Raw genomic sequence first — 26309 nt, 5'->3', positions numbered from 1 at the left:
TAGTATAAATTTTCCGGAGGGCTCCATTAAGGAATTATTATCCATAAAATAACTTCCTAACTTTCTTGCTAAGTCCAATCCTTCTGCTAATTTCTTTAAACTGAATTCTTTAATGGATTCATCACAATCAGAATCTTCTGCAGAACTTTCCTCATTTCAACGTCAGCTATTAATTCTACCAGTTTTCCTACTCATTTAAATCTATTTCCCCATCAATTAATTTACTAATTTCGTTTCAAACCATATTGCAAAAGCTCTCTAAGTGGCCATTACTATAAAAGTAATTTTTTTACACAAAAAAAAGCATTACATATTGTATGTAACTCATCAGAAAATAAAGTGCTCAGCTTGAGATTAACACACGATTTTTAATGCGCTTTCCTGGCAGAAAACGAAGAAAATTTCAGTTGTCTTCGTTTACTGTAAACAATTGACATACACGCGTGCTGAAGGGGATTTCCCGTAATGTAAATTCGCTACTTATAATTACATGTGCAATAAGGGCAGATGCAAATTTAATGAAGATAAAATTTGATTTTTAAGTCTCACAGTGAAAAATATATGAAAAGATAAAGGGTTACTACAATTTGCAGACCGTGTTATATCGAAACCGCATTGTACGAGGGTTACTTGTATTTGCTTTAAAAAAAAAGTAACAATACTTTTGGAAATAGAACTCGAAATGCTCAATTTGTGTTTCTGAGAGTTTCTCAATTTGTGTTAATGTGTTGTGTAATAGCTGATCATCCCCCATGTGCAATACTAAACGTTTATCTGCAGATTTTGCATTCAACTTCTTCATGTTTTTCTTTTGCAATAAAATTCCATTCTTTCGAATAATCATCATTAAAAACGAACTTTTGTTTTGGCATTATTAAAGGCTTAAGGAAAGAAAATTTAATTTACCTTTATGTAATTAATAACGAAAATTAATCTATCTTTAATTATATATTTTATGTATTAACCAAACATCGCACATTTAAAAAAGCGAGATATTATTTTTTAACAATTATTGAAATAACATCCACATACTGTACCGATATAATGTTGCGCAACGTCCAAATAAGAACAGTTTGAAAATAAGCAAATGCAATATATCTGTATAGAATTATAAATAAAATGCTTATACTAAATAAAAAGTGACCAATGAAAGGGACTGTCACCACTATAAACTGTAAGCACAATTAATTTCCTTGAATGGTCAGTTTTTATGGCTTACAAATCAATTTAAGTTGGATTATTCGAAAAGAATAATGAAACTTATAATTGCTTAACATAATATTTATAATTTTATCTTTTCATTAAAATATGGGACATCACACTGTCCTTACAAGTACAATATAGGACAGCAAAATTTGATTCAAGTTGTGAAATACACGTCTTTGGACACAACTGGATAAAGATAACTGAGATAATATGATTGACAGTTGGTGGTCACCTGTTTAAGAAGAATACAGTCATATAAAACTGTATATTATTGTATTAGTCCATGTATTCAATTACCAATATATTTCTCTCATGCAGCTGACTAATTATTAGCAATATTGTTACACTGGCCTCAGTACAATTAAAAAATATATATATAAAAAAAATTACCTGATTGTAATCTCCTCAGTTTGCCAGTATTGCACAGTTAACATTCAAAATTAAAATTGTAATTATTATTTCACTTATAGAAAAGCTCAGATGTTTTAAAGTAATATTACTTATGTCTGACTTTATTGATCTAATATTACATGTCTGACTAATTTCTATTTTCCTATTCATGTTAAACTGACTACCCTATATAAGCCTATTTCTGTTGCATATTATGATAGATGCATTGCATCTGAAGTTCCAAACAAATGTATGAGTGGAAAAATCACCACAAAATGAATCAAGCTGACAGAAATATGATAGCATAAAAAAGCTAAGATATCAACACCTTAATTCAGCATACTTAGATGATGTAATCTGAATTCAATTACTTTGAAAAAATTATTAAATGAAAATAAAATAAAGACAACAGACATGAGTTTGTTACCAAACAGAAAGATATTAGATATTGAAATGTATAGAAATCAGCTACATAGATAATATTAGACATAAAATGCTTAAATATGAAATATCCATATTACAGTAGATATACTACATAATTCAGATTTGGTCAGAAGTTTGAACCTATAATTGATGAATCCAGTGCAGTAATTTATAAACAAGAAAACAAAAATAAAAATTTCTGAGCATCCTAGGAAGGATTTATGAGCGCATACTTAAAATAGCAGCTGTCAAGGCATTGGCAGTCATTTCCAAACCAGATAGTGATACTCTCATCTTAGGAACATTTTTACTATATTCCACAATTCAGTTCATTAAAGAATTACCACAAATAACTACAAATAAATACTTGTTATTTGTTATATTTTATCTAAATGTAATAAATTAATATATGTGCATTTTGAATAAGATAATATAATAACTAAGATTAATCACAATTATTGTTTGCATAATTTTAAAATACATAAAGACTTATATGCTTCTTTGCTCTGGGGACAAAAAAAAAAAATTGTAATCTCCTTAGTTTGCCAGTATTGCACAGTTAACATTCAAAACTAAAATTGTAATTAATAATCAAGTATGCTTAAAATGGGAATAGTGATTAATAAAGTATTCATTTAATTTCCAGTATTAAGGCCAAGGCTGTATTCATGGGTGTGCAAACTGTGTGGTGGCACAGGGCCCCACAAAGCGCAAAAAACACACTGCTATCATTCTGTCCTTCTCCAGAAAGATAAATTCAATAGTAATTAGAAGAAACACACGTATAAACCACAGTGAAAATTATTTAATTGTAAATATTTCATCCTAAGTATCTTAGGACATCATCAGTACAGTATTTAAACAAAATTAGGAATAACATCAATTTTGTTTAAATACTGTACTGATGATGTCCTAAGATACTTAGGATGAAATATTTACAGTTAAATAATTTTCACTGTGGTTTATACGTGTTTCTTCTAATTATGAACGCAACACAGGTTTCGTTATTTAAAAAAAAAAAAAAAAAAAAAAAAAAAATCAATAGTAAAATCATTGTTTTAAATTATTATATAGAAAAATATATGTATATAATTTTACAACCAACTATTTTTGTTATAGTAAGCGAAATAAGATTACAGCACTAAAGCAGTACTATTTGTAACTACTCTAAGATATATAACAATATCGTACAACATAGTGTTAAATAGGGAAAAGTGCATTTTAAAACAGGTGTTTTTAATAAATTTAAGGAGTTTTTTTATTTTTTTATGTGACATTACTTACAAAACATCTTAAAAAATATATTTTGTAAACTGGTTTTAGGTTATCTGACATCAGAATTTTTCTTCAATAGCAGTTTTCAATCTATATTAGATTTATTTATTTTCTAATATCTATTTTAGATATATTTTATTTATCAGGTAAGTAATTGTTTTAATTTATTAATTTATTTTATAATTAAATCTATCATATTTAATTCTAGTGTATGACTAGTCTTGACAGAGATTATGGAAGAAAATATCTAAGTGGGCATGAAAACGAAAGCGAAAATAAGAAAAAGAAGCAGCTGAGAAACGTCAAAGAAATTCACTGTTTAAATTTATGAAGTTGAACTCATATATTTGTTCAGATATATCAGTTGATAACGGTAGTTCTGAAATAACTACAAACGGTTCTTCGGCTTCAACATTAATTAATAATGAGAGTTCTGAAATACTCAAAGGAAGCAGAGAACATGATGCGTTTGATCAAACAATGAGTACTGAAGATCCTAAAACTGAGGCACCAGAGGAATGTGAACCATTAACTATTGATGATCCAGCAACATAGCCCAAACATAGCCCAAAATCCCGCAACACAAATACAAATTGTACAATGTGGTCCACCGTCTCCTCCGACTGCAAATGATTTTCCAAAAGATGACAACAAGAGGTGTTTTTCTGCAGCTCACTATGTTAGGACAATTGCAAACAGAGAGAAGCAAAACAGAAGATGGCTTGTATATTCAAATTCTTCCAACTCTATTTTTTGTTTTTGTTGCAAATTATTTTCTTCTGATGATAATTTTTTATCTAATAATGGCTTTTCTGACTGGCGACATGTAAGTGAAAAATTAAAGTCGCATGAACGAAATCCAGTGCACATGAAATGCATGTATGTATTCATGTATGTAGACACAAATGGAATGCAATTTAAAAAATCACAATACAATTGATCAGATAAATCAAAATGTCATAAAATTTGAAGCAGAACGGTTAAGAAATGTTTTAAGACGAATAGCAGCAGCAATTCTTTATTTATACGAATGTAATTTAGCTTTTAGAGGTAATTATGATACTTTGTACACAGCCTATAATGGTAATTTTTTTTTGAAATCATAGAATTAATTGCAGAATTTGATCCACTTTTAAAAGATCATTTAATGCAATGTTCGAGAAAAAAAATGAGAGGTAAGAAACAAAATTTGTATCTATCACCATTTTGCAAAATGAATTAATTGTTGATATGGGAACCAATATTCAACAAAATATTGTAAATATGATACAACAGGCAAAGTACTATTCAATAATTCTTGATTGTATTTCAGTAATTTCAGTTAATTTTTAGCTTTTTACATATATTTCAAGCAGATGTTGAAATTCATGACTGCTTTTTGACGTTTTTAACAACTGATGACACTACTGGTAAAGGTATATATGAAAATATAAAATCACTTTTGAATAAATTAAATCTTAAATTGTCAGATTGTAGACGGCAAGGATATGATAATGGAGCGAATATGAAAGGAGTATATAAGGGAGTCCGTGCTTGCATTTTAAATGTAAACGAAAAGGCATTTTATACTCCTTGCGCCTGTCATAATTTAAATTTGATTTCAGGGGATGTCGCAATAAATAGTCATCAATTATAGCAATAAATTTTTTTAATGTTATATAAAAAATACATACATTATTTGCTGCTTCAACTTCACGTTGGGACATATTAAAGAAATTTGTTAAACAATTAACTCCAAAACCGTTATGTGATACAAGATGGGAATGTAGAATAGAATCAGTTAGAGCTGTACGTTTTCAAATTCCAGAATTTTTAAATGCACTAAAAGAATTATTTAAAACTGCATCAGATAATACTATCAAAGTAGAAGTGGTTTCAATATATGAACAAATAGATTCATTTGAGTTTATACTAAGCCTTGTAATATGGTATGAGCTTTTGTCAAAAGTTAATTTAACAAGTAAAGCATTACAAAATGCAAAAATTCCCATAGACGTAGCAACTAAGCATATTAAAGAGTTAGTGCAGTACTTTGAAGAGCAGAGAATATCAGGATTTGATAGCTGTTTTGAGATTTCTAAAGAACTGTCAAATCTATTAGAAATAGAAATTAAATTTAAAGAAAGTCCAGTACGTTGAAGAAAAGTATTTTTTGATTATGAAACGCCTGATGAATCACGTATAGGTGATAAAGATAACTTTAGGATAAATTTCTTTTTTGTAATTTTAGATACTGAATCTGTCAAAAAAAATATTTCAATTGTATGACATTCACGAAAAATCATTTGGATTTCTTTATGATATGAAATTAATAATAAAAATGACAGAAAATGAATTATAATTTTGCTGCAACAGCTGTATCAAAAATTAAATACAGATATTGATGAATCTGAATTTTACAATGAATTAATTATTTTTAGAAATATTGTTCCAGAAGATGCACCCATTAATATTTTAAAATAATATCCAAATATTACTACGACATTTAAAATATTATTGACCAGTCCAGTTAGGGTCGCATTAGCAGAAAGGTCATTTTCCAAATTAAAATTAATAAAAACCTATTTGCGATCTTCTATGTCTCAAGAACATTTGTCGTCCCTGGCAATAATATCTGTAAAGCATGAAATTGCAAAAAAATTGAATTTTGATAGCATTATAAATGATTTTATTGATAAACGTATTCGGTTAAATAAAATTTAATATATTAAGATTTCTTTTAAATCTTATAAGTTGTTATATGTATATTTCATTCTTTATAGTAAATATGGATTTTTTTTCATAATTTTATATTATTAAATAAATCATTCTTCTGGCATATTTATATGTAATATGTACTTACATAATAAAACAATATATCATGTTGTTTCAATATATCAAATATGAAAGATGTTTATGTGCATAAACATTTTTCATATTTGATTTAATTAATTAACAAGATATTCTTCCATTTAAAATTTCCATAAATGTCACTAACTTTCAAAGGGCCCAATTTTCCATTTCGCACAGGGACCCGCAAAATGTAGAAACAGGCCTGATTAAGGCCACATTTCTAAACATAAAACAGGTTTATTAAAATAAACATCATAGCCTGATAAGTTTAGTAAATCGCCGGAATTGCATCATCAGGGTACAAAACATAAAAAAGACAAGAAAAAATTAATTACACATAGCAGTTATTATCAGAACTTGTATACAAAAGTGATCAGGAAAAAATGTACTAATTAACATCATGTTGGAGGCTTAATGGATTGTATACAGCACTCAGAACAGATTAAAACAGAATTTAATTCTTCCTATATTTCGTCTCAGTCAATGAGACATCTTCAGGGATTACAAAAAAAAACTAATCATATATACAAATAACAAACAATACTAAGTCCAACAGTACATAAGTTCAAAGTATGCCAGTAAACTGGCATACTTTGAACCTGGAGGAATACGTCATACATCTGCAATGACGACTATGGTCAGTCATATTGTATCCAAGACCATGTCTTGGATACAACCCACAGGATCTCATGGAAAACAACCACCATGCTCCACCACAGCAAATTCAAAAAAAGAGACTATTCTTAGAATCAGCAACAGCTCTCAGGAATCAACCAAATCTTAACAAATATGGTTGCATCAAGCTTCCTAAGATTTGGGAAACGCTTATCACCAGAGGTCCCACTTTACATTCCAGGCCACTTACAACCGCCTTTAGAGGGCGCTCTACCTAGATGGGACTTTAGTGTCACCCACGTGGTTGGGCTTAGTATTGTTTATTTGTATATATGTTACATTAGATTTTTTTTGTAATTCCTGAAGATGTCTCATTGACTGAGACAAAATATAGGAAGAATTAAATTCTGTTTTAATCTTTTCTGAGTGCTATATACAATCCATTAAGCCTCCAACATGATGTCCTGACAGCACTTAAGCCTCTACGCACGGATATTAATTAACATATATGCATTATAACAATGCTAATCGTTGGTGTAGCATTCCGTGACATGATATACATCCTATAGCAGGTCTGAAGTTGTTAGATTTTTGATGAAAGCAGACTAAACCTAGTGTAAGATTAAACCGTAGTTTTTAATACATTGTGGGGATATGGAGCATTTCTAAGGTGTCTTTAAACATTCTTGTAACAATTACAATCAAGATATGGCAGCATTTCTGTTTTTTGCCAAACTGCTTGGTGGCCTGTATTTGTTGTGTGGAAGGCTAATTCTGATCCATGCTGTCCTTTTTTCTCAACATCTTTTACATATTCAAAGATGTAGACTGTCCTGTCTGGCCAACATAGCAAATGCTGCAAGAGCAGTGAATTTTGTAAATTCACTGAATTTTTTTCATGGGAGGATGCGAATGTGAATACCTCAAAATACATTGTCAAAAAAGCCACTTTTTTTTTTTTTTTTTTTTTTACGATAGAAATATAAGATCTGATAATGTTGGAGTCTTGACAAGTAACAGACTGATTTGGAGGAAAATTGTAGATAGGAAGTTAGTAATGATATAATTTTTTCATGTAGTACTATCATATCCTGTACACCCCTTGTGGGTACATGGCAGGAATTTGATGATGATGATGATGAAAAAGCTACTTTAACGTTGTAATAAAGAAGTAATGTTGCAACTTTGTAACATCACTCCTTTTTTTCTAGTTTTTTAAACAAGTTTTGTACACCTGATGATGTAAGTCCAATGACGTACAAAACTTTTTGGGTTACACAGTTTATTTTAATAAAACTATTTTATGTTCAAAAACATGCAGTTTCAATACCAGAAATTAAATGAAGACTTGCTACATAGATGTTCATTAATAAAATATGTTTAAAATAGGAATAGTAATTGTTAATACGTGTTTAAAATAGAAACTGAAACACCATAATTCTAGTAGTGCCTAAAACTTCATATATGAAAGTGGTTAAAATTTATAAAATATGATATAAATTAATTCTGTTGCTTCTGAAATAGTATGCTTAGTATTAAGTTTACAACCTAATTTACAGCAGTTAATTTATATTAATATAATTTTAGAATTAAGATATGGGATTTATGTTTGTATATTCTTCGGTAAATACAAAACTTAAAAACATTTGTTTATTAATGAATTAATGTCCAAGAGACACTGTTATTTAAGAGATTTAAGTTAAATCTCTTAAATAACAGTGTCTAACTACAACTGCTTGGTCTCTTGATACAGCAAACCATTGGAGGAGAGATCACAATTTCAAAAACTTTGGGCAATGATAGGATTCGTGGTCTTACTGCATAACATTGAATTAGGAAAAGCCTAATTACTTTTCATACAGCCCAGTGAATTACTTTTCATACACCAATTTTTTTTTTTTTTTCCTATCCTGCAAAACAGACAAACTAGCCAGAGAATATATACAAATGACAGACAGACTATATAACACTGGATTAATTGCCCCTATCATATATTAATTAGGTTTCAAGAAAGCCAAGTTACATAGCCATAACAAACCATTAGGCCTAACATGTAATTAAAGATGAATCAAAGACATTAAATGGAACCATAAATAGCAATACAGAGCTGAGTAGCAGTATTAGAATTGAAAGGTATAGAGGAAGGTGGCTTAAATCAGAGGAGGAGGAGCATGCACTCTATATAAGAACTCCATTCTGATTTATAATTTACAATTAATTCATGCTATAGCCACTACTCTACCAGATTTGCTATTACATAACGAAACATATTCATAAAGCTCCACAGCACCAATGCTGTTTTAAAATCAATTTCTAACTGCATTTACTAGCAGATAATAAATTTCTTGTTCCAAAAGTGTCTTGATATTGAGCAGAGAATGCATTTTTTTTTTTTTAATATGATTCTGATACAGTACAGCAGGTGCCAGAGGCAAGATATTTTACCTAGTATGTATGTATGTTTAAGCTGTTGACATGGTGCAAAATGACTGCAATTCCTCATGCACTGACAAAACCAACCACAGAAGTGTGTGTGTGTGTGTGTGTGTGTGTAGGGGGGGGATCCTGAAGAAACATATAAAAGGAGTTCTCCTTGCCACAGATCTGAAAATGTAAATGCCATACAGGTCATGAACCACTCTTCTCTAACATCAGGATTTCACTGTTATAGCTCCCGTTCCAAGCTGATTTCTTTAACAATCAAAAGGAAATTAATTTGTGAGTGTGTGACATGTGAAATGTCCAATTACAACATACAACAACAGCCATATTTCTCTGCACTTGCTGAACAAACAAACATGTTAGCTTCACATAAACAGAAGAATGCAGCCACATAGTCTCTTCTCTACTGTAGGTAAATGTTTCAGTGTTTCAGCTTACATATGGATATTGACAGTCATGTAAGGTCATCAGGAAATATCAGTTAGATGCAAACATGCCATGACTCTGAGAAAGAACAGAATTAACCATGTCATGATAATTGTTACTCAAACGAATTTCAACTAGAAAATTCTTTTTTCAATAAATCAAGGATCAAGGCAGAATTTTCAGCCTGTCAATCCTACTTTAGAGGGCAATGTTTAGGATGGAAAGAGAGAAGCCTAAGAGGTGCATAATCTTTTGAACTTTATATTCAAAAGGTGACAAGGATTTTAGTTCACTCTTTAAATATTCAAAGATTAAAATATTTTATGTAGATGCAGAAGTATCCATTTTCAGGCTACATCACGATAGCAAAATTTTATCATACATACATACATACTTTTTTCTTGGTCCTGTGGATCTGCAAAAATGGTAGTTAAAAATACATGAGTAAGATAAGGAAGTATGGAGAAATTGATGCAGTTGGGTGAAATTTGTTGGATAAACTAGTAATAAGTTGAACTATCACAATATTTTGTATAAGAGTATATGTTAAGAAGTAATGATGGTGGCGATAATAATGCTGCTTCAGAGGAAAAGTTATGGCTGGAACAGAAGAAACCCAACTTTTCTCAAGGTCATACATGCAATATGTTTATGCCAAGAAAGAAAGATTTGAGGTTGCAATTATCTGAAGCAGAGACATCTCAATTTGTCTAGAGATGTGAATGCTATTATTACTGAAAGGTAAAAGTTGAGGAATATATATATATATATATAAATGGAAAAAATTACACATTTACCGAGTAACCATATGTCAAAACATCACTGTCAATGTTAATATAAAGGTAGTACACCGTACCGTTGCATACTGTCCCAAAAAAGCACTGTATTTATCTATGTATATATTTTACAAGAAATAAGACAGGAACAAGTTTTACTAACGTTAATTATAGTTAAGATGATTGGATTTTCAAGCCAGTGAAGAACGTCCTGACTGCTCTTTTCCTTTCGATAAAAGAAAGAACAGTAAAATCAGAGCCTGTGGTACCAATAGAACAGTTAAACTCGGTTTTTTTCTGTAATTTAAATTATTTCCTCAAGAACAGTTGAAGATGAGACCTTTCTGTTAGGACTGTTAATACAAGAGCAGCTGCTGCCCAACAACCTTTTTTAGTATACAACTACAAACATACTGAACTGCTCTTCCTATTTCTGGAAGATCTCTGTCCAATGGAACAGTATTCTTCATTAAATGTTCTCCAACAACAGCAGCAATCTTCACCTATTCAAGAAATAGGTCAATAAATTTCTTCTTTCTTAACCATCATTTGTGTCCCACACATGATACTGATGTGCTATAGATTCTTTATCTCTTGTGCATAGGTTCAACATAAACATCGTAGCACACAGCCATAAAAAATAATTCATGAGACCTTTATGCAGATCTCATCAACCACTTACATTTCTTAACACTTTCCAAACTTTTCTCCAGAGATAAGTGACATGCAAGATCCACCAGTGATTATTTAATCAAGAGGCTGGCAATTATTTCACTATTATTTTAGAAAGGATCAAACACAGCATAACTTGATAGCAATTCACAGTTAATTAAACACTTACCTCACCTCTCAATAAACAGGCTAAACATGTTGAGCTTGGAAAATATGCCTAGTTTTCCAAGCTCAAAACATTTCAGTGAAGCAGAAAAATCTGAAAAGCCAAACACAAAAATCAACTTTGGACATAAATCTTCACAGACAATATTACATTCAGCAAACATTTTTCTGATGAAAAACCAGAGGCACATCAAATGTGATATCTTTGGAATGGTGGAAAGAAAATGCTAGAACAATGGTTCCTCTATCAGTAATGTTTCAATAAAACCATCCAGTTTCAAATGATGGTAAAAGTAAGGTTGAATTGCAGACAATACTTTCTGAACTAGAGATCAGAAAGAATAATTACCATTTGGGCATGTAGATGTTTTTACTTCTTCTGATCTTTTAAATATGCTGATGGTTTGCTGGTGGTCATTCTGAGCTTCGGCACACAAACCAAAAAAAAAAAAAAAGGGGAAAGCCAGTTAACAGTTGATTTGTTGGGAAAAAAAAAAATAGATTAAATATGGAATGAGAATTTCAAGTGAAATGGAAAACTTTTTTAACAGAACTGTCTATGAAGAATCAATGGAAATGTTTGAAAATCAGATCAATGGTCCACCTAAAGAAGTGAAAACTGAATATTAAAGGCAATCACAGTTCCCATTCTTGTCAGATATCATGAGAATGTTGCATATGTGGTGGATGTGGTACTCCAAAGGAAACAAAACCAACACCAGGTTGTAAACTTAAATTGCCTACAGGACAGACATTTAACACACAAACTTAAAATTACTGACAATGAAAATATTACATTGGTAGAGTGGTATTTCTCGCAGGCATGTGTAATAGTCATTTGTGCAATACTGATAATGGAAAACATTTCAGAATATATAACTGCTGAAATGCAGTAGCTGGAAAACTAAAGTCAGTTTCTTTTGAGATCATCTTCCCCTGAGATTAAAGATGCTTTGGAAAAACATAAGATTTAAAGGGATAAAAAAATCAAATTCAAATTATTAGTGGCAATGGAAGGCTAATAGATACAAGTAAAATTAATTAGAATGAGGTAAAGAAACTTGTAGCAAAAATCAAAATAAGAAAATTCTAGGTTCATTTTCTAACATGGCTACTGGAGCAAACATATACAAACTGGAAAACATGAAATGAGCAGTGATAGGAAGCTGAAAGTTAATTTTTCAGTAAGAATGAGCATATCACTTTGAAAATGAAAATAGTCATCACTGAGGTGATAGTAAGAGATAAATTAGTTCAATGGATCTAGAAGGCTCTGGGAATGTGAATTTTTTTTTTTCTTTCATGCAAACTATTACTCTTTGTTTAAGATAACTTAAAGATACGTGAAATATAAAGAATTCCTCATTATTCTTTTCTAATGAAAAAGAAAAGAACTTGCATTAACATTCAGGGAGATATGAGTAGAATTAATCTAATATAGTTTTGATTATTTAAATAGAATATGAGATGAAAGATTAGCAAACCTGCTTTTTGAAGAAAAACAGAGGAAGATTGGAAGATTTTTGGAAGTACTTTGAAGATAAAAGGGCAATGACAGATAAATTAGAAACTGAGTAGATAATCAAACATTTGCTAGAAAAAACTACTGACATGAAATGGCATGTTAACTATGATAGATATAACAGTATTCTGCATGCCTCAGGAATTTCAGGAAGTGATAGTGCACTTAAAAATGTTGCTTCCATTCAAATTTGCAGTTATCTTCATGTTTATGTAATAAATGGTATGGCTACATCTCCTTCTTACTAGTTCTTATTGCCAGCATAAAATATTTTAATTATTATTGAGAAGAATCTTACATCTTTTCTTTCTCAATAGCATCAATTATATCAATACAGTACTTGTGCTGCTCTTCTCATAACTTTCTTTCTTTCCCAATTCATGTTTTCATATAATAGCAATTACTGTTTGCTTCTCCTTCAAGTCTTGTCCAATAAACATTCTTATTACATTTACCATGAGCAAATTTAATGTTCTGTCAACATACAGAACAATCTGGTGAGATGAATCCCAAATTACTGCCTTACATTCCTTTTTTAAATAAGTAACCAAGAAATATTTACTATAATGGGATGCACAAGCAAGGTGAAAATCAGATGTTAAAAAAGGTGTCAAAAGTCGTAGTCCATTTTTGGTATAATTTATAGGATAAACTATTCTTGTGTTAGTTGCCTAACTTTGATCCTTAAGTCACCAAATCACAAACATCTTTCGGTTATAATTGTCTATCACAAAACTATTGAATTTCTCATTGTATTACTGTGATTTCCAAGGAAATATGAATATATTTAACATTTAAATTTTATGCAATTTTAAAATTCAATGAAAACTTGCCTTTTGTAATGAAAATTAGAATAAAAATAAAACTTGGTCTACTTAAGATGCTCTTCCATCTATGATTTACCAGAACCTTACCTTTTTCATGTCAGTCAAAAAGTTTTATGATAATGTTGGTTTCCGTGAAAAGTGAAATAGCAATAATAATAGTAATTCAGTATTCACATATTATTATGATGTGTGTAGATATATGATCATAAAAAAAAAGCACAGTATACTCCAAAAATTTAAGGACAGTTTCCCCCCCCTCTCTTCCCATATAACACTACTTACCATTCAAACATATAATCTGTAAGATTTTATACAAATTTATGTCAGTTACCTCTGACAAGGTTTTGCTTATAAAAGTAATTACCATTTCAATCAATATGGCTTATTCTTATATATGTTAATTATATTCCTTTATTCATTCACTACTATCAATGGCTATATAAATGGACAGGATTCAATATATACTTACACAAGTAAGCTCTTTCCTGCTGAACAGATAAATTATTGGGTAACACAGTTGGCATGCCTGGAATGAAGACTTTTTCCTTATCATCTCCACCCCATCTACTTCTCTTCTTTTTCGTTTTCTTGTCAAGTAATTCCGGAGGCCAGTTGGTAGATTCTAAAATGTTAATTACAAAATCGATTCCAGGCATTAATCATTTGTAGATGCAGCAATATTTGCCTGAATATTTTTAGAAATTTTATCAGAAATCTTAATAATAGATGTAATGATAAAATGGCAGGTATCTTTTGCTACTTATGATTTTGTCATCAAACCTAGACAGTTTCAACTAAAAACCAAGTTCTAAAGGCTAATCAGATAACAATTGGACCTGAATAAAAATATAAATGTCAACTTTCTTACAGTTGATTTCTGGCTTTCCTAATATTAGCACCTCTTATCAAATGAGAAGTAAAACATTTTCATTCTTTCTTATTTCATATCAATGTCCATTCTTGATATCAACCAGTAATTTGTGGAAATGGAGTTTGAAAATGCATTGCCTGAATAGTTTGTGTATAAAATTAGATGAATTCATTGCCACATGTAAGATCACAGCTGTTTGGTCTCTCTAGGGCAGTTGCCTGATTATTTAACACAGCTCACCCAACATACTAATTAATGTACTATAAGTTTACCAACTTTAATGAGTAAGGTAAGATTCACAAAAAAAATTATGGGAAAATATTTCTTGGAAAAGGAGGGATAAAAAATTTTGCTGTTTAAAAAGTGGGAATCAAATATTAGCCCTACTTTCAACAGGCAAGTGATCATAACACCACCATTCATAAGTAGCATTCTTCACTCCTGTGCAACTCCAAAAATTGTAGAGAACAGTGCAAATACAATTATTTCTTTGTAAAGAGCAATTAATAAATCAGTTAAAATCATAGAAAATTCTAATTTTCTATGATTTTTCTAAAGCTCATTAACATCTCCTTTAGATAAATTTAAAATTGAAGACAAAGTGTACTTCATTAATATAATACATACTTATTGAAGATATCAAATAATTACTGATTAAATAACAATACTGACAAAAACAAAATGATTTGTTAAGCTACTGATATTTCACATCAGCTTCCTCAGAGCACAAAAAACTTGTTAGTACTGAATTGTTTCTGTAATTACTTGATTGTCTGTGCCTTGTGGTATCTAACAAGTTTTTGTGCTCTGTGACTATATCCTATTGATCTCTAAGGCTGGATATAGTCACTGGGTCAACGGTGGTCTTAAAATGACATTCTTCAAAAATTTTCGCAAAATGATAGCCATCTTCATCGAGATTCAGCAAGTGCTTCAATGGTGAATCTGAAAATAGTCTCTAAGAACTTATGTTTTATGCAGTACCATCACAGCCTTCTTCCATTTAACCATATGTGAAAGAGTATCCAATGCATGATTTGCCATTGAAGGTACAGTTTAATTCCTTTCTTCTGTTCAAACATTTTATGTCAGAAATGTGTTACAATAACTAGGATTTGTTGTCAAGCAATTTAATACAAACCAGATTCCTGACATGTCTAGCTGCTTATATCTAGTAGTTTCAAGATAACACATATCAAGCATCAATATAATAAATATCTTTAAACAAATACAAGAAGAAAAAAATAATATGCAGAAATGTAGTTATTATTGTATGCAATTATGACTGCAACAACTGAGCACAAAAGGCAAGTCTGTTAATTGCATGTATTCCTGACTGGATTGTCTGCTTTACATGATGAGGAGGAGAAGGGTCATCTTGCTACTTTTTTTCATTTCTCTGCCACCTTCTGTTGAAATGCACTTATAATTCTCTGTGTCCTGGATGGAATTTGAATCCAGGTCTTTCCAATCAAAGGGCACTGTCATTACCAATTGAGCTGCAAAGGGGCTTCACAGAAATGCAGCATATGAACTGCTGATGATAAAACAATTTCTAATGCAACTCTCAGATTTATATCATAAAAGTAGTCTTATTAATATAAAATACAGTCTTATGCTCTTCCATGTTACACATGGAACTGCAAGTGTTACAGAGAGTGCACATTGCAATGTTGCTATGATAAGCATACACTGACAAGTAAGGAGGTGGTTGTGCCACTGCATATTGATTATACTACACTTGGATTATTATGCTCAGATTTAATCATTACTTTTCATTGTGATGTAGAAATATTGGAGAAGTCTCTCCAATGGCTATGGCAATTCAAAACTCTGGAATGTTGGTTATGGAAAGAGGTTAAAAAGGAAAGTAAATTGCAGTTTTGTGGAGAGGCAAAAAAAAAATAGGTGATATGATAAAGACCTTTAAGTTAGTGAGGGAATTTAATGGATTATTACAGAAGATTATACAAAAAATAGCAGAAAATGATAAGCAAAGAACAAGAGGCCATTTTTCTGGAAGTTGTGAAAAAGATGTGATGAAAAAGTCTTCAAAGAGAATAGTGGGTAAGTGCTTTACTCACTACCTGATATATATTGAACACATTATTTGAATATAATCTGAATGCTGGAAGTGTTAAGGATTTCAAGGTATAAAATAAGTACCATATTTACTCAAATAGGACTTTCATTTTTTTTTCCCCAAAATAAAAGTTAAAAAATTATGGCACAAGATATATGCAGGGATTTTCAAAAAGTAAAGTTTTCAAGAAAAAAACCGAAAATGGGTATGACTTACCAAGAATCTCCTATTTGCTATCACTAATTCCATCCTCGAGAGTGGTTTCCTTGTGTGCACAGTCAAAGTCATCTATCCAAAGCGTCATCTTCTCTCCCATCCAGGGCATTACAGATGCCAGCGTTTTTTTTTAAAAAAGCTCTTGGCAATTATTTCTGGTGAAATCATTTCCTAAGCTCTCAAAATCCAATCGCATAACAATTCTAATAATGGTTTCTTAATCTTCCCTGCCTGAGTCAGCTCACACCTCCAGCTGCCATCCACTCCATGTAGAATAAATTTAGTTTAATCCTTTATCCAAGTGTGAGCAAACAAAGTTTGCACCTGAAAGTATCTTCAGGACTGGGGTAAGGTGGTACAACACAAGGGCACTCCTTGCAAAGGTGGAGCAAGCTACCAAACACTCCTATCTCAGTATCTCCCATAATGCAAAACACATCTCCTTGCAGATATGTCTAATGTTATGCATTAAGGGAAGGGCCACAACCAAGACTAGTTTCGGCCTTTATTGAGGTCTCTTCAGTGGGAGCCAGGCCCAAGTGGAGATACCAGACAGAAGCATTAGCAGGTCATCTCTATCTATAGGAGTTGCCAAATGGTGTGCCACCCTTTTTTTTAATAAATTACTCTGGATTTAGAGAAAGATGTTGAAAGTTTATTTTTCACTTGGTTAGAGTATAATAAATTTAGTTTAATCCTTTATCCAAGTGTGAGCAAACAAAGTTTGTGCCTGAAAGTATCTTCAGGATATTGAGGTCTCTTCAGTGGGAGCCAGGCTCCCACTGAAGAGACCTCAAGAAAGGTCGAAACTAGTCTGGGTTGTGGCCCTTCCCTTAATGCATAACATTAGACATATCTGCAAGGAGATGCGTTTTGCATTATGGGAGATACTGAGATAGGAGTGTTGGTAGCTTGCTCCACCTTTGCAAGGAGTGCCCTGGTGTTGTACCACCTTAACCCAGTCCTGAAGATCAGTGGCGCACTCAGGATTTAATATTGGAGGGGGCCCGAGCGCTCAGGATTTAACCTTTGGGGGAGGGCCGAGTTGAGTAGATATTTTGCGAATACACACTGCACATTGCATACGACCTATAACTGAGCATCTGCAGTGATCGCTAATTCATAAGTAGCACACAACATAAATAAAAAAAAATGAATTTTAATTAGGAAAAGATTTTTGGAAATTTTTCTAGTGTTTTTTCCTTTTCTTTGGGGGGTGCCCGGGCCCCTTGCCCCCCCCTCTGGGTGCGCCACTGCTGAAGATACTTTCAGGTGCAAACTTTGTTTGCTCACACTTGGATAAGGGATTAAACTAAATTTATTATACTCTAACCAAGTGAAAAATAAACTTTCAACTCCATGTAGAATTTTTGTACATAGTACTTGAATGGTTTGCTGACCGATACATCCAAGGACTGTAGAGTAAGACCACCAGGAATAATGGCCACACAGGTCCTCATATTGCAAAATTGTTTTATTATTTCAAGTCCTAAGTGTCCACAGAAGTTATCCCACATGAGGAGAGTGGAGAATCAAAATAAGGCCCCTAGCCGTTTGTCCGAAATTGTTCTAATTCAATCTGAAACCAACATAGTGTCCATCCATCCTTTTTCTTGAATCTGCATGAATTTCAGAGGGAAATTTCCCCTTCAGCATTGCTTTTGTTTTGAATATGACATATGGAGGCAACTTTCTTCCATCTGCAGTAACTGCGAGCATGATCGTGCATCACTGTTTATCACTTCTAGCTGAGTAATGACATCCATACTAGTAGTAACTGATTAACTCACAGACCTATAAGCAGTGGAGAAATTGACTTTTGATGACTTTCTCCATTATTTAGAGAGAATAGAGATTATGGTGGTCAGTTTTTTTTTTTTTTTAACAGGTTGGATATATGTTTGATCGCAACCCAATCCAATAAAAGATTATAGCGATGATATATAGCGATTAAAAGTGTAAATGAAGGTAGAAACACAGAAAGAATGGATGATTTGATCAATAATGAAAATGGTGAGATAAATGCGAGTAGCGAAATTGCCCGTTTGAATACACGGAGCTAAAAGACAACTGGAGCATATGGAAAAATGTGTGTTGAACGTACCGACAAATAACCGGCGGAAGTCTGTGATGGAAAATAATAGAATGTTTGTAAACGTCAATAAAATGAAGGAACGAGTGCTGTATGGGGATTCGCTATTAAGAGGCGTAATAATTGAGAGTTTAACGAAGTCATACCAGCCGGGTGCGAACATAAAGGACGTCAGCGAATCTATTCGACCGCAAAAACAGAGGGTGAAAGAGATGATAAACGAGGCAGGAACGAATGATTTGAATGAGGACAAAATGGAAATGATAGAGGATGTGAGAGAGTTGTTTGAGGTAGCAAAAGAGAAGAGTGAGAGAGTTAGGATGGTGAGTATCTTACCACGGTATGACAGCGAAGTGTTTAGAAGGAGGGCCATAATTGCCAATGACTTTATGCGTGGGTTATGCATGGAGAGTGGTGTGGAATTTGTGGATGTGTGGAATGAGTTCAATGGGCGAAAGGACTTATATAAGATGGATGGGTTACATTTGAATGGAGTTGGTGTACGGAGACTTGAAAGAGTGTTGATGAATGATGTGGAAGTGGATGTACAGACTCAGGGAAACTAGATTTATTAAGAGGGGGGGGGAGTAGATATGCAGACTTTAGGGGGGGCAGTTAAGTGTATGAATGAGTATATTATGCCAGAGAGAGAGTATGACGGACAACAAATCAGAATGGGATAGTTATTATAAGGCATCAAAGTAGGGATGGGACAAATGGGCTTCTGCAATTCATGTACACTAATGCCAGGAGTATTAGGAACAAGAAGGAAAAGTTTTTGGCCATGGTTGGCACTTCCAGGCCACAGGTTGTCGGTATTAGTGAAACATGGCTGACAGAAGATGATAAAGCTAGTGGGATTGAACGCGACGGGTATAGCGTGTTCAGGAGTGACAGGGTGGATAAAAAGGGGGGAGGAGTGTTATTGATGATAGCTGATGAGCTTCAGCCAAGGAGTACAGAAGTTGAACTGCAGGATGGGGAAAAAAGCACATTTGAGGCTGTTTGGTGAGAGATAGAATCTAGCAGAACAAAATATACAATTGGGTGCTGCTATAGACTGGGTGATGGAGTGGATAGTGGGGATAGTATGCATAAGCAAATAGAAGAAATGAGTGGAAGGAGGGTAATTATTATGGGTGATTTCAATTATGGTAACATTGACTGGAAAGAAGAGAAGGCACATGGGAGGAAGGAATTGGATTTTATGCAGTTATTAAGGGACAACTATCTACGGCAACATGTATTGGAAAATACCAGGGGGCAGAGAGTGCTAGACCTAGTAATTGCAACTGAGAATGTGGCTGTAACGAACATGACCATGTTGCCACCAATTGGTAAGAGTGACCATAAGGTCATGACTTGGGAGGTGGCTAAAGGAGTCGAATTTACAATTAAGACAGGGTACATGTGGAATTACCGGGCTGGTAAGTATGACAAGCTTAGGTGTGTGCTTGGCTCAATGGCATGTAAAACTGCAAGGGCTGGATGTTGATAGTGCATGGGAGGTGGTTAAGAACTGTTTGCAGGAGGCAATGGTTGACTGTATACCAAGAGTCCGAATAATAAATCAAGTAGGGGTTAAATGGATGAATAACACTATTAAGCTTGAGCTGCAAAAAAAAAAAACAATTGTGGAGGGAATTTAAGGAGAAGGGTGACCATCAGGCGCAGGAACAGTATAAAGCTCAGGCCAGGATGGTAACAAGGGTGGTAAGAAAAGCAAAAGCAGATTACGAAAGGAAATTGGCCACGCAGGCTAAAGAGAATCCCAAACAGTTTTTTCAATATGTTGCAAGTAAAAGGAAAAATGCTCATGGTAGAATGATCTTAAAAAATGCTGAGGGTAGGGAGGTAACCGAATCAGTCGATATTGTGGAATTACTGAGCGAGCACTTTGCAAGAGTATATCATCCAGGTGGTGACTTTGCAGGAATGGAAGAACCAACAGCTTATACTGGAATTGTGATGAATGAAGTAGAGGTAACTAGTCTATTACAGAACCTCAATGTCAATACATCTGTGGGATTGGATGGTATACCAGCTCGGGTCGTACGTGAAGCGGCCAAAGAATTGTCAGTACCCTTGACCATTTTGTTTAATTTGAGCCTCAGGACTGGATCAGTCCCAAGGGGGTGGAAAGAGGGGAAAATAGTTCCACTGCACAAAGGTGGCTCCAAGGCTGCTGTTGAAAATTACCGGCCAATCAGCATAACAGGAATCATTATCAAGGTCTTAGAGAAAATAGTCAAGAGGAAAATACAAGATTGGATAGAAGAAAATGGGATACTGTATCGGGGACAGCATGGTTTTGTGAAGGGTAGGTCATGCCTCAGTAACTGGCTCACGTATTATAACACAGTGACGGCTGAAATGGATAAGGGTAATGGGTTTACTGCGATTCTACTGGACCTTGCAAAGGCCTTTGACAGGATACCACATGGAATTCTAATCAGGAAATTTCAGCATATGGGAATGGACATAGGGTTGGTGAGATGGATAGGAGGGTGGTTGATGGAGAGATATCAGAGAGTGGTTTACTCAGGAATAGAGTCCACAAGACGGCCTGTGACTAGTGGTATGCCCAAGGATCTGTTCTTGGACCAGTGCTGTTTAATTTGTTCATAAATGATATAGGAAAGGATCTGAGAGGAACAGTTCATTTGTTTGCGGATGATGCGAAGTTGGGTAGGGCAATAGTGAATGCAGATGACGTCGAAATTTTGCAGGATGATTTGGATAGATTGGAGGTCTGGGCTAAGGAGAATGGATGTCAATTTAATGGGGCAAAATGTAAGGTTATGCATTTTGGGGTGAAAAGATTGATGGCAGTTTACTGCATTGATGGAACCGTGCTCCAGGAAATTGATGAGGCACGAGATTTAGGAGTGTTGGTGGATAAGGAATTGAAATTTAGGGGACACATTGCAAAAGTGGCCAAATCAGCTCATCAAATCACTTGGTTGCTGAAGAACAGGGGACATAGGGGACATCCATGGAAAGTGGGCAAAAGTGTGGTTAGTAAAGGTGTTAGAGCTGGGTTCTTTACTTTTAGAATAGTGAATGAGTGGAATGCGCTCCCTGAGTCTGTGGTGGATGCTGTGACAGTGAATGAGTTTAAGGCGAGGTATGATAGATACTGTATGAATGTCGAATAGTTGTGATGAATATGATTTGGGGCCTCCCTCGATGAGTCTAATGACTCTCTGGAGTTGCCCGTAATAATAGTAATACAGGACTGGAAAACTTGAACATCTAAGATGTTCAGTGAGGCATGATCATGATGCATTCTTTGTCTTTTCTTGTCATAAAACCATCACAGGAGACATCTGGTGCACTATTATTGGTATAGCAGGAGGCAATTTGCCTTGGTTACAACCTATGCATGGGCTGTAAGAGAAGAGTGACACCATGAGGTACATCAGCTTAATATTTAGCTACCATCTGTGCTGAATAAATGGAATGCACTAGGCTGGCAACTAACACCATGGAGGCCCAAATTTAATACTAATATTGCAATACGTTTAAATTATCTCCAATGATCATGATGCTTTCAACAACCCTTTAAATAGCCAATTTCTTCCAGGAATAAATTTAGGGCAGTATAGGGGAGAAATAGTAGCCCTGCATTACTTCACTATATTATCATTTACAAAATGGATTTTAAATTATCGTTACGACCACCGTATAAAACCAATTACTTTGTCTACTGGGAATTTCATAATTACAGTTTCGTTTCTTCTGTTTACAGAATCAAATATTTAAATTTTATTAATGAAAACATTTATTTTTAATATTTCTCAACAGTTTCAGATATATGGTGTGTAAATGACTGGAATATATCATTCTGTTAATGGCGGTACAGCACACTGCGAAACTTCGGCATTTTGGGTGGGGGGAGAGCTATGGGTGCATGAAATTCAAGGAGATTCACTAACGGAACTATAACTGTCACAGTTATACCATTGATTATTTGTAATGCTAGGAATTTAATCATAATACCTAAAGATATGAAAATTCTAAGTATTATCAAAGGGGGGGGAATTTTTTTTTGCGAATACTGTTCCAACTCACGGATATTTTTATACATCTTGCCGAAGTAAGGTAAATCCAGTGTTATATATAATGCCAATAAAACCATTTCACATAATGAAATATTAAATAAAAATGCACTTAACATACTGCACTAATACCTACACTACAATACAAATTACTGGTTTTTTCAAGTAAATACTAAAGAGAGAGAGAGAGAGGGAATTTATTTTGCAACGAGATTCTAAAACAAGTCATTATGTAGGTTCGAATGTTTTGATTATTGCACTCCTCATACATCAGTTTAATTTAATGATTTGGGATATTTTAATTTTTATATTAACAGATATGTTCGTTAAGCGGTGTTCCCGACGGAATATTTAATATTTAATATCAAATTCCACTAACTACTCAATTCGCATAACCGGCGAAACTTGGTTATCTGCTATACACACACACACATAGATACAGCCATTTTGTTAGTAATGGAGTTTTAACTCAGAACGAAATCCCATCTGGACACGTAGCGATTTCGATAATTTTTGCGGAAATACAAAAATAATACTTACGATATTCATCATCATCTCGATCTCGTTTTAACATAATTTGGCCAGTTGGACTCATGTAACTTGGCTTTAATAAAGAGCTTCCTAATGTTGATTTCGAACTCACAAGTGTTGGATTAAGACGACCTAATGGCGTTGTATTTGCTCCAGTAGCCATAATACTACAACTAAGCAGGGGGAACTACTTTTCCTACGACTAAAGTGAAATTCAAAAAAAATAATACGGAATCATAGGATAAGAGAAATCTTGTAATAAACTTGCCCGCAATGTAGTTTTTTTTTGTTTGTTTTGTTTTTGAGAATAAGCTTGGGTACACATAAACGTAATCCAAACATCAAATGTTAGTATAGTTAATTTCATACGGTAAATAAAGTAATTGCGTCGAGTGCAGTTGAGTTATCGCAAACGGCAATTGATTGACAGCTCAACTGGTATTTCTTTTTCATTGTATTATTTTCAGGTTGTCGGCTTTCCTTTAACACATTATTACTATTTATTAAAATGTTTATAATATAATCAATTCACTTCTACACTGTCTTGGAAACATTATTTAAGATGATGAATCGTTGAAACACAACATCGCAACATTAATATAGGCCACACCTCCTGCGTAACTTCTTCCTATACGTGTTGGACGCACAGGAAGCAGGGAAAACAACTATCATATGATAAAATTCGAATGCAAAAATAAATAGATAAAATTTTGAAGTAACAAAGCTGAATATCCATTAGTTTTATAGACAAGTAACAAAGCCACGGTTGTCTTTGAAACTTAATAAGCTTTGAAAGTACCCGAGATCATATTGAGAAGTTGCTCTTAGTATTTCAATAATTAAACAGAGAACAACCTCTAAAGAGAAGCTTGTACATTCACCTTTCATTGACATTTTTGATTTAAAAAAAAAAAAGTGTGTCAAAACAGTTTGAGACAGCTATTTCAAAATATTAGGCTCTTAGAGGTATTTATTGAACACCTATTCCTCATGGGATTTCTTAATTTTTTTTTTTTTTTTTTGCGGAATTAGTAACATGAAATGATGGAAGTTGTCTGCTGTGTTATCACCCTTTCGTTTAAAAGGCGTTTGTAAAAATAAACACAGACTTACTGACAATTACAAAAGGTGGAATCAGGCTGCTGGCCAATTTCAAAAGTTACATTGGAACACGACTTGTATTCGCAACTTAATAAAATAACGATAAATCCTTTAAGGTGTTTCTTCAGAGTTCCATCTGTTCACTTTTAACAATTAAAACGCTTTAGAGATTTATAATTATTTTATTCATTTTCATGTTATTGTCATTTAAATTCATAATATGTCCTGTTGTATAATTGTATAATGTAACCTTAAATGTCTTCATGATGCACATTAAAGTATCATAAATGTCTTCATTTTATGAAATTTTTGCGAATGGGCTCCTTTAACTAATAACCTCGAGAGTATTAATACCAGTGGCGGCAGGTGGTGCTACATATACAAAAATTTAAAAAAATTCTTTTTTTCCTAATCAGTAACCAATTTATTAATATTGATTAATAAATAAATTTACATATTAAAATATTGCTTTATTAAAAATATTTCACCCTCACCACAAACAAACACTAATAATAAAAGTTTCGTATCTCACAGAAATAAAGCGCGCAAGCATACAATACACTGCACAAACGAGCAGTGTCGGAATGACATGTAACGTTCAATCACAAGCGCAAACGAATATCGGCGAGACTGGCTACGATTGGTGAACGTTATAATATCGACACTGCGTTAGATAGCAGTGTACAGGTAACCCTTCGTATAACGCGGTTCTTATACAACGCGGTTTCGATATAACGCCGTCTACAAATTGTAGTAATTCTTGTTGAACGCGGTACTTATACAACGCGGTTTCGATATAAGACGGTCTACAAACTGTAGTAATCCTTTATCTTTTCATATATTTTTCAACGCGCGACTTAAAAATCAAATTTTTCTTCGTTAAATTTGCGTCCGCTCGTATCGCGGATGTGGTTATAAGTTGCGAATTTATATTAGGGAAAATATCCTTTAGCATGCATGTACATCAATTGTTTACCATATAAAGTATTTATTGTTGAAAGTTGTCTTCGTTTCTGCCAGGAAAGCTCATTAAAAATCATAAGTTTGTTAACCTCAAGCTGAGCACTTTATTTTTTGGAGTTACATACAATATGTAATGCTTTTTTTTTTATGTAAAAAAAATATTTTTATAGTAACTGCCACTTAGAGCGCTTTTACAATATACGCATTGGTCATTAGGGTTAAACCCACCCACCGTAAACTGCCAAGGTAACAATTGAACAAGACTAAAGATACATTCGGTTTCGATCAGCACATGAGACTCAACCTTCGCGAACTTCTTCATAAGTGGTCCAATCTCTTCAATAGTGAATTAAATAGATTTAAATGAGGAGGAACTGGTACAATTAATAGATGACGTCGAACCAAAAGGCGGAGAAAGTTCTGCCAAAGATTCAGATTGTGATGAATCCGTTAAAGAATTTAGTTTAAAGAAATTAGCAAAAGGATTGGACTTGGCAAGAAAGTTATTTTATGGATAATGGTCTTTCAATGGAGCGCTCCGGAAAATTAACGAGACAATTTGTTTAGCTCCGTATTATGAACTTAATGAAAAATTGCAGCAAAGTGGTAAGCAAGGTCTTATTACTGACTTCTTGATGTAATGAGAATTATACTAATGATATGTCCAAGAGATTTCAATGACGACTTCCGGCCACTAGTAAATAAAGAACATCTACGAAATGTTAGTTTTGAAGAGAGTGATTACGATTAAAATACACGCTTAATTTTATTTTGACTAAAACATTTATTTATTATGTGCAATGAAGATTACGTACAATTA

The 26309-nt window shown here is 33.2% G+C and overlaps 1 protein-coding gene across 2 annotated transcripts in view; it reads right to left on the bottom strand.

Annotated features, from left to right (window-relative positions):
• LOC150110502 (splicing factor 1-like) overlaps window positions 1-23972 on the bottom strand; it is a 125010-nt gene extending 101038 nt beyond the window's left edge. Inside the window, exons 1-2 of one of the 2 annotated variants that reach the window (XM_090399538.1) lie at window positions 23435-23972; window positions 14041-14193 (exon numbers count right to left, since the gene is read on the bottom strand). In XM_090399538.1, coding sequence (XP_090255664.1) covers window positions 14041-14193; window positions 23435-23588 — 307 coding nt within the window. In that variant the 5' untranslated portion in view covers window positions 23589-23972. Of the gene's footprint in view, window positions 1-14040; window positions 14194-23434 lie in introns of those variants that run through there. The other variant, XM_090399545.1, reaches the window with a different exon arrangement.
• Window positions 23973-26309: the final 2337 nt, after the last annotated feature.

The sequence above is a fragment of the Typopeltis vanoorti genome, chromosome 1 (genome assembly GCF_054136105.1).
Source record: "Typopeltis vanoorti isolate ZY-2024b chromosome 1, IOZ_Tvanoo_1.0, whole genome shotgun sequence".
NCBI classification, from domain to species: Eukaryota; Metazoa; Arthropoda; class Arachnida; order Uropygi; family Thelyphonidae; genus Typopeltis; species Typopeltis vanoorti.
The sequence above is the reverse complement of the archived record's forward strand: the minus strand, read 5'-3'. Positions and strand labels throughout refer to the sequence as shown.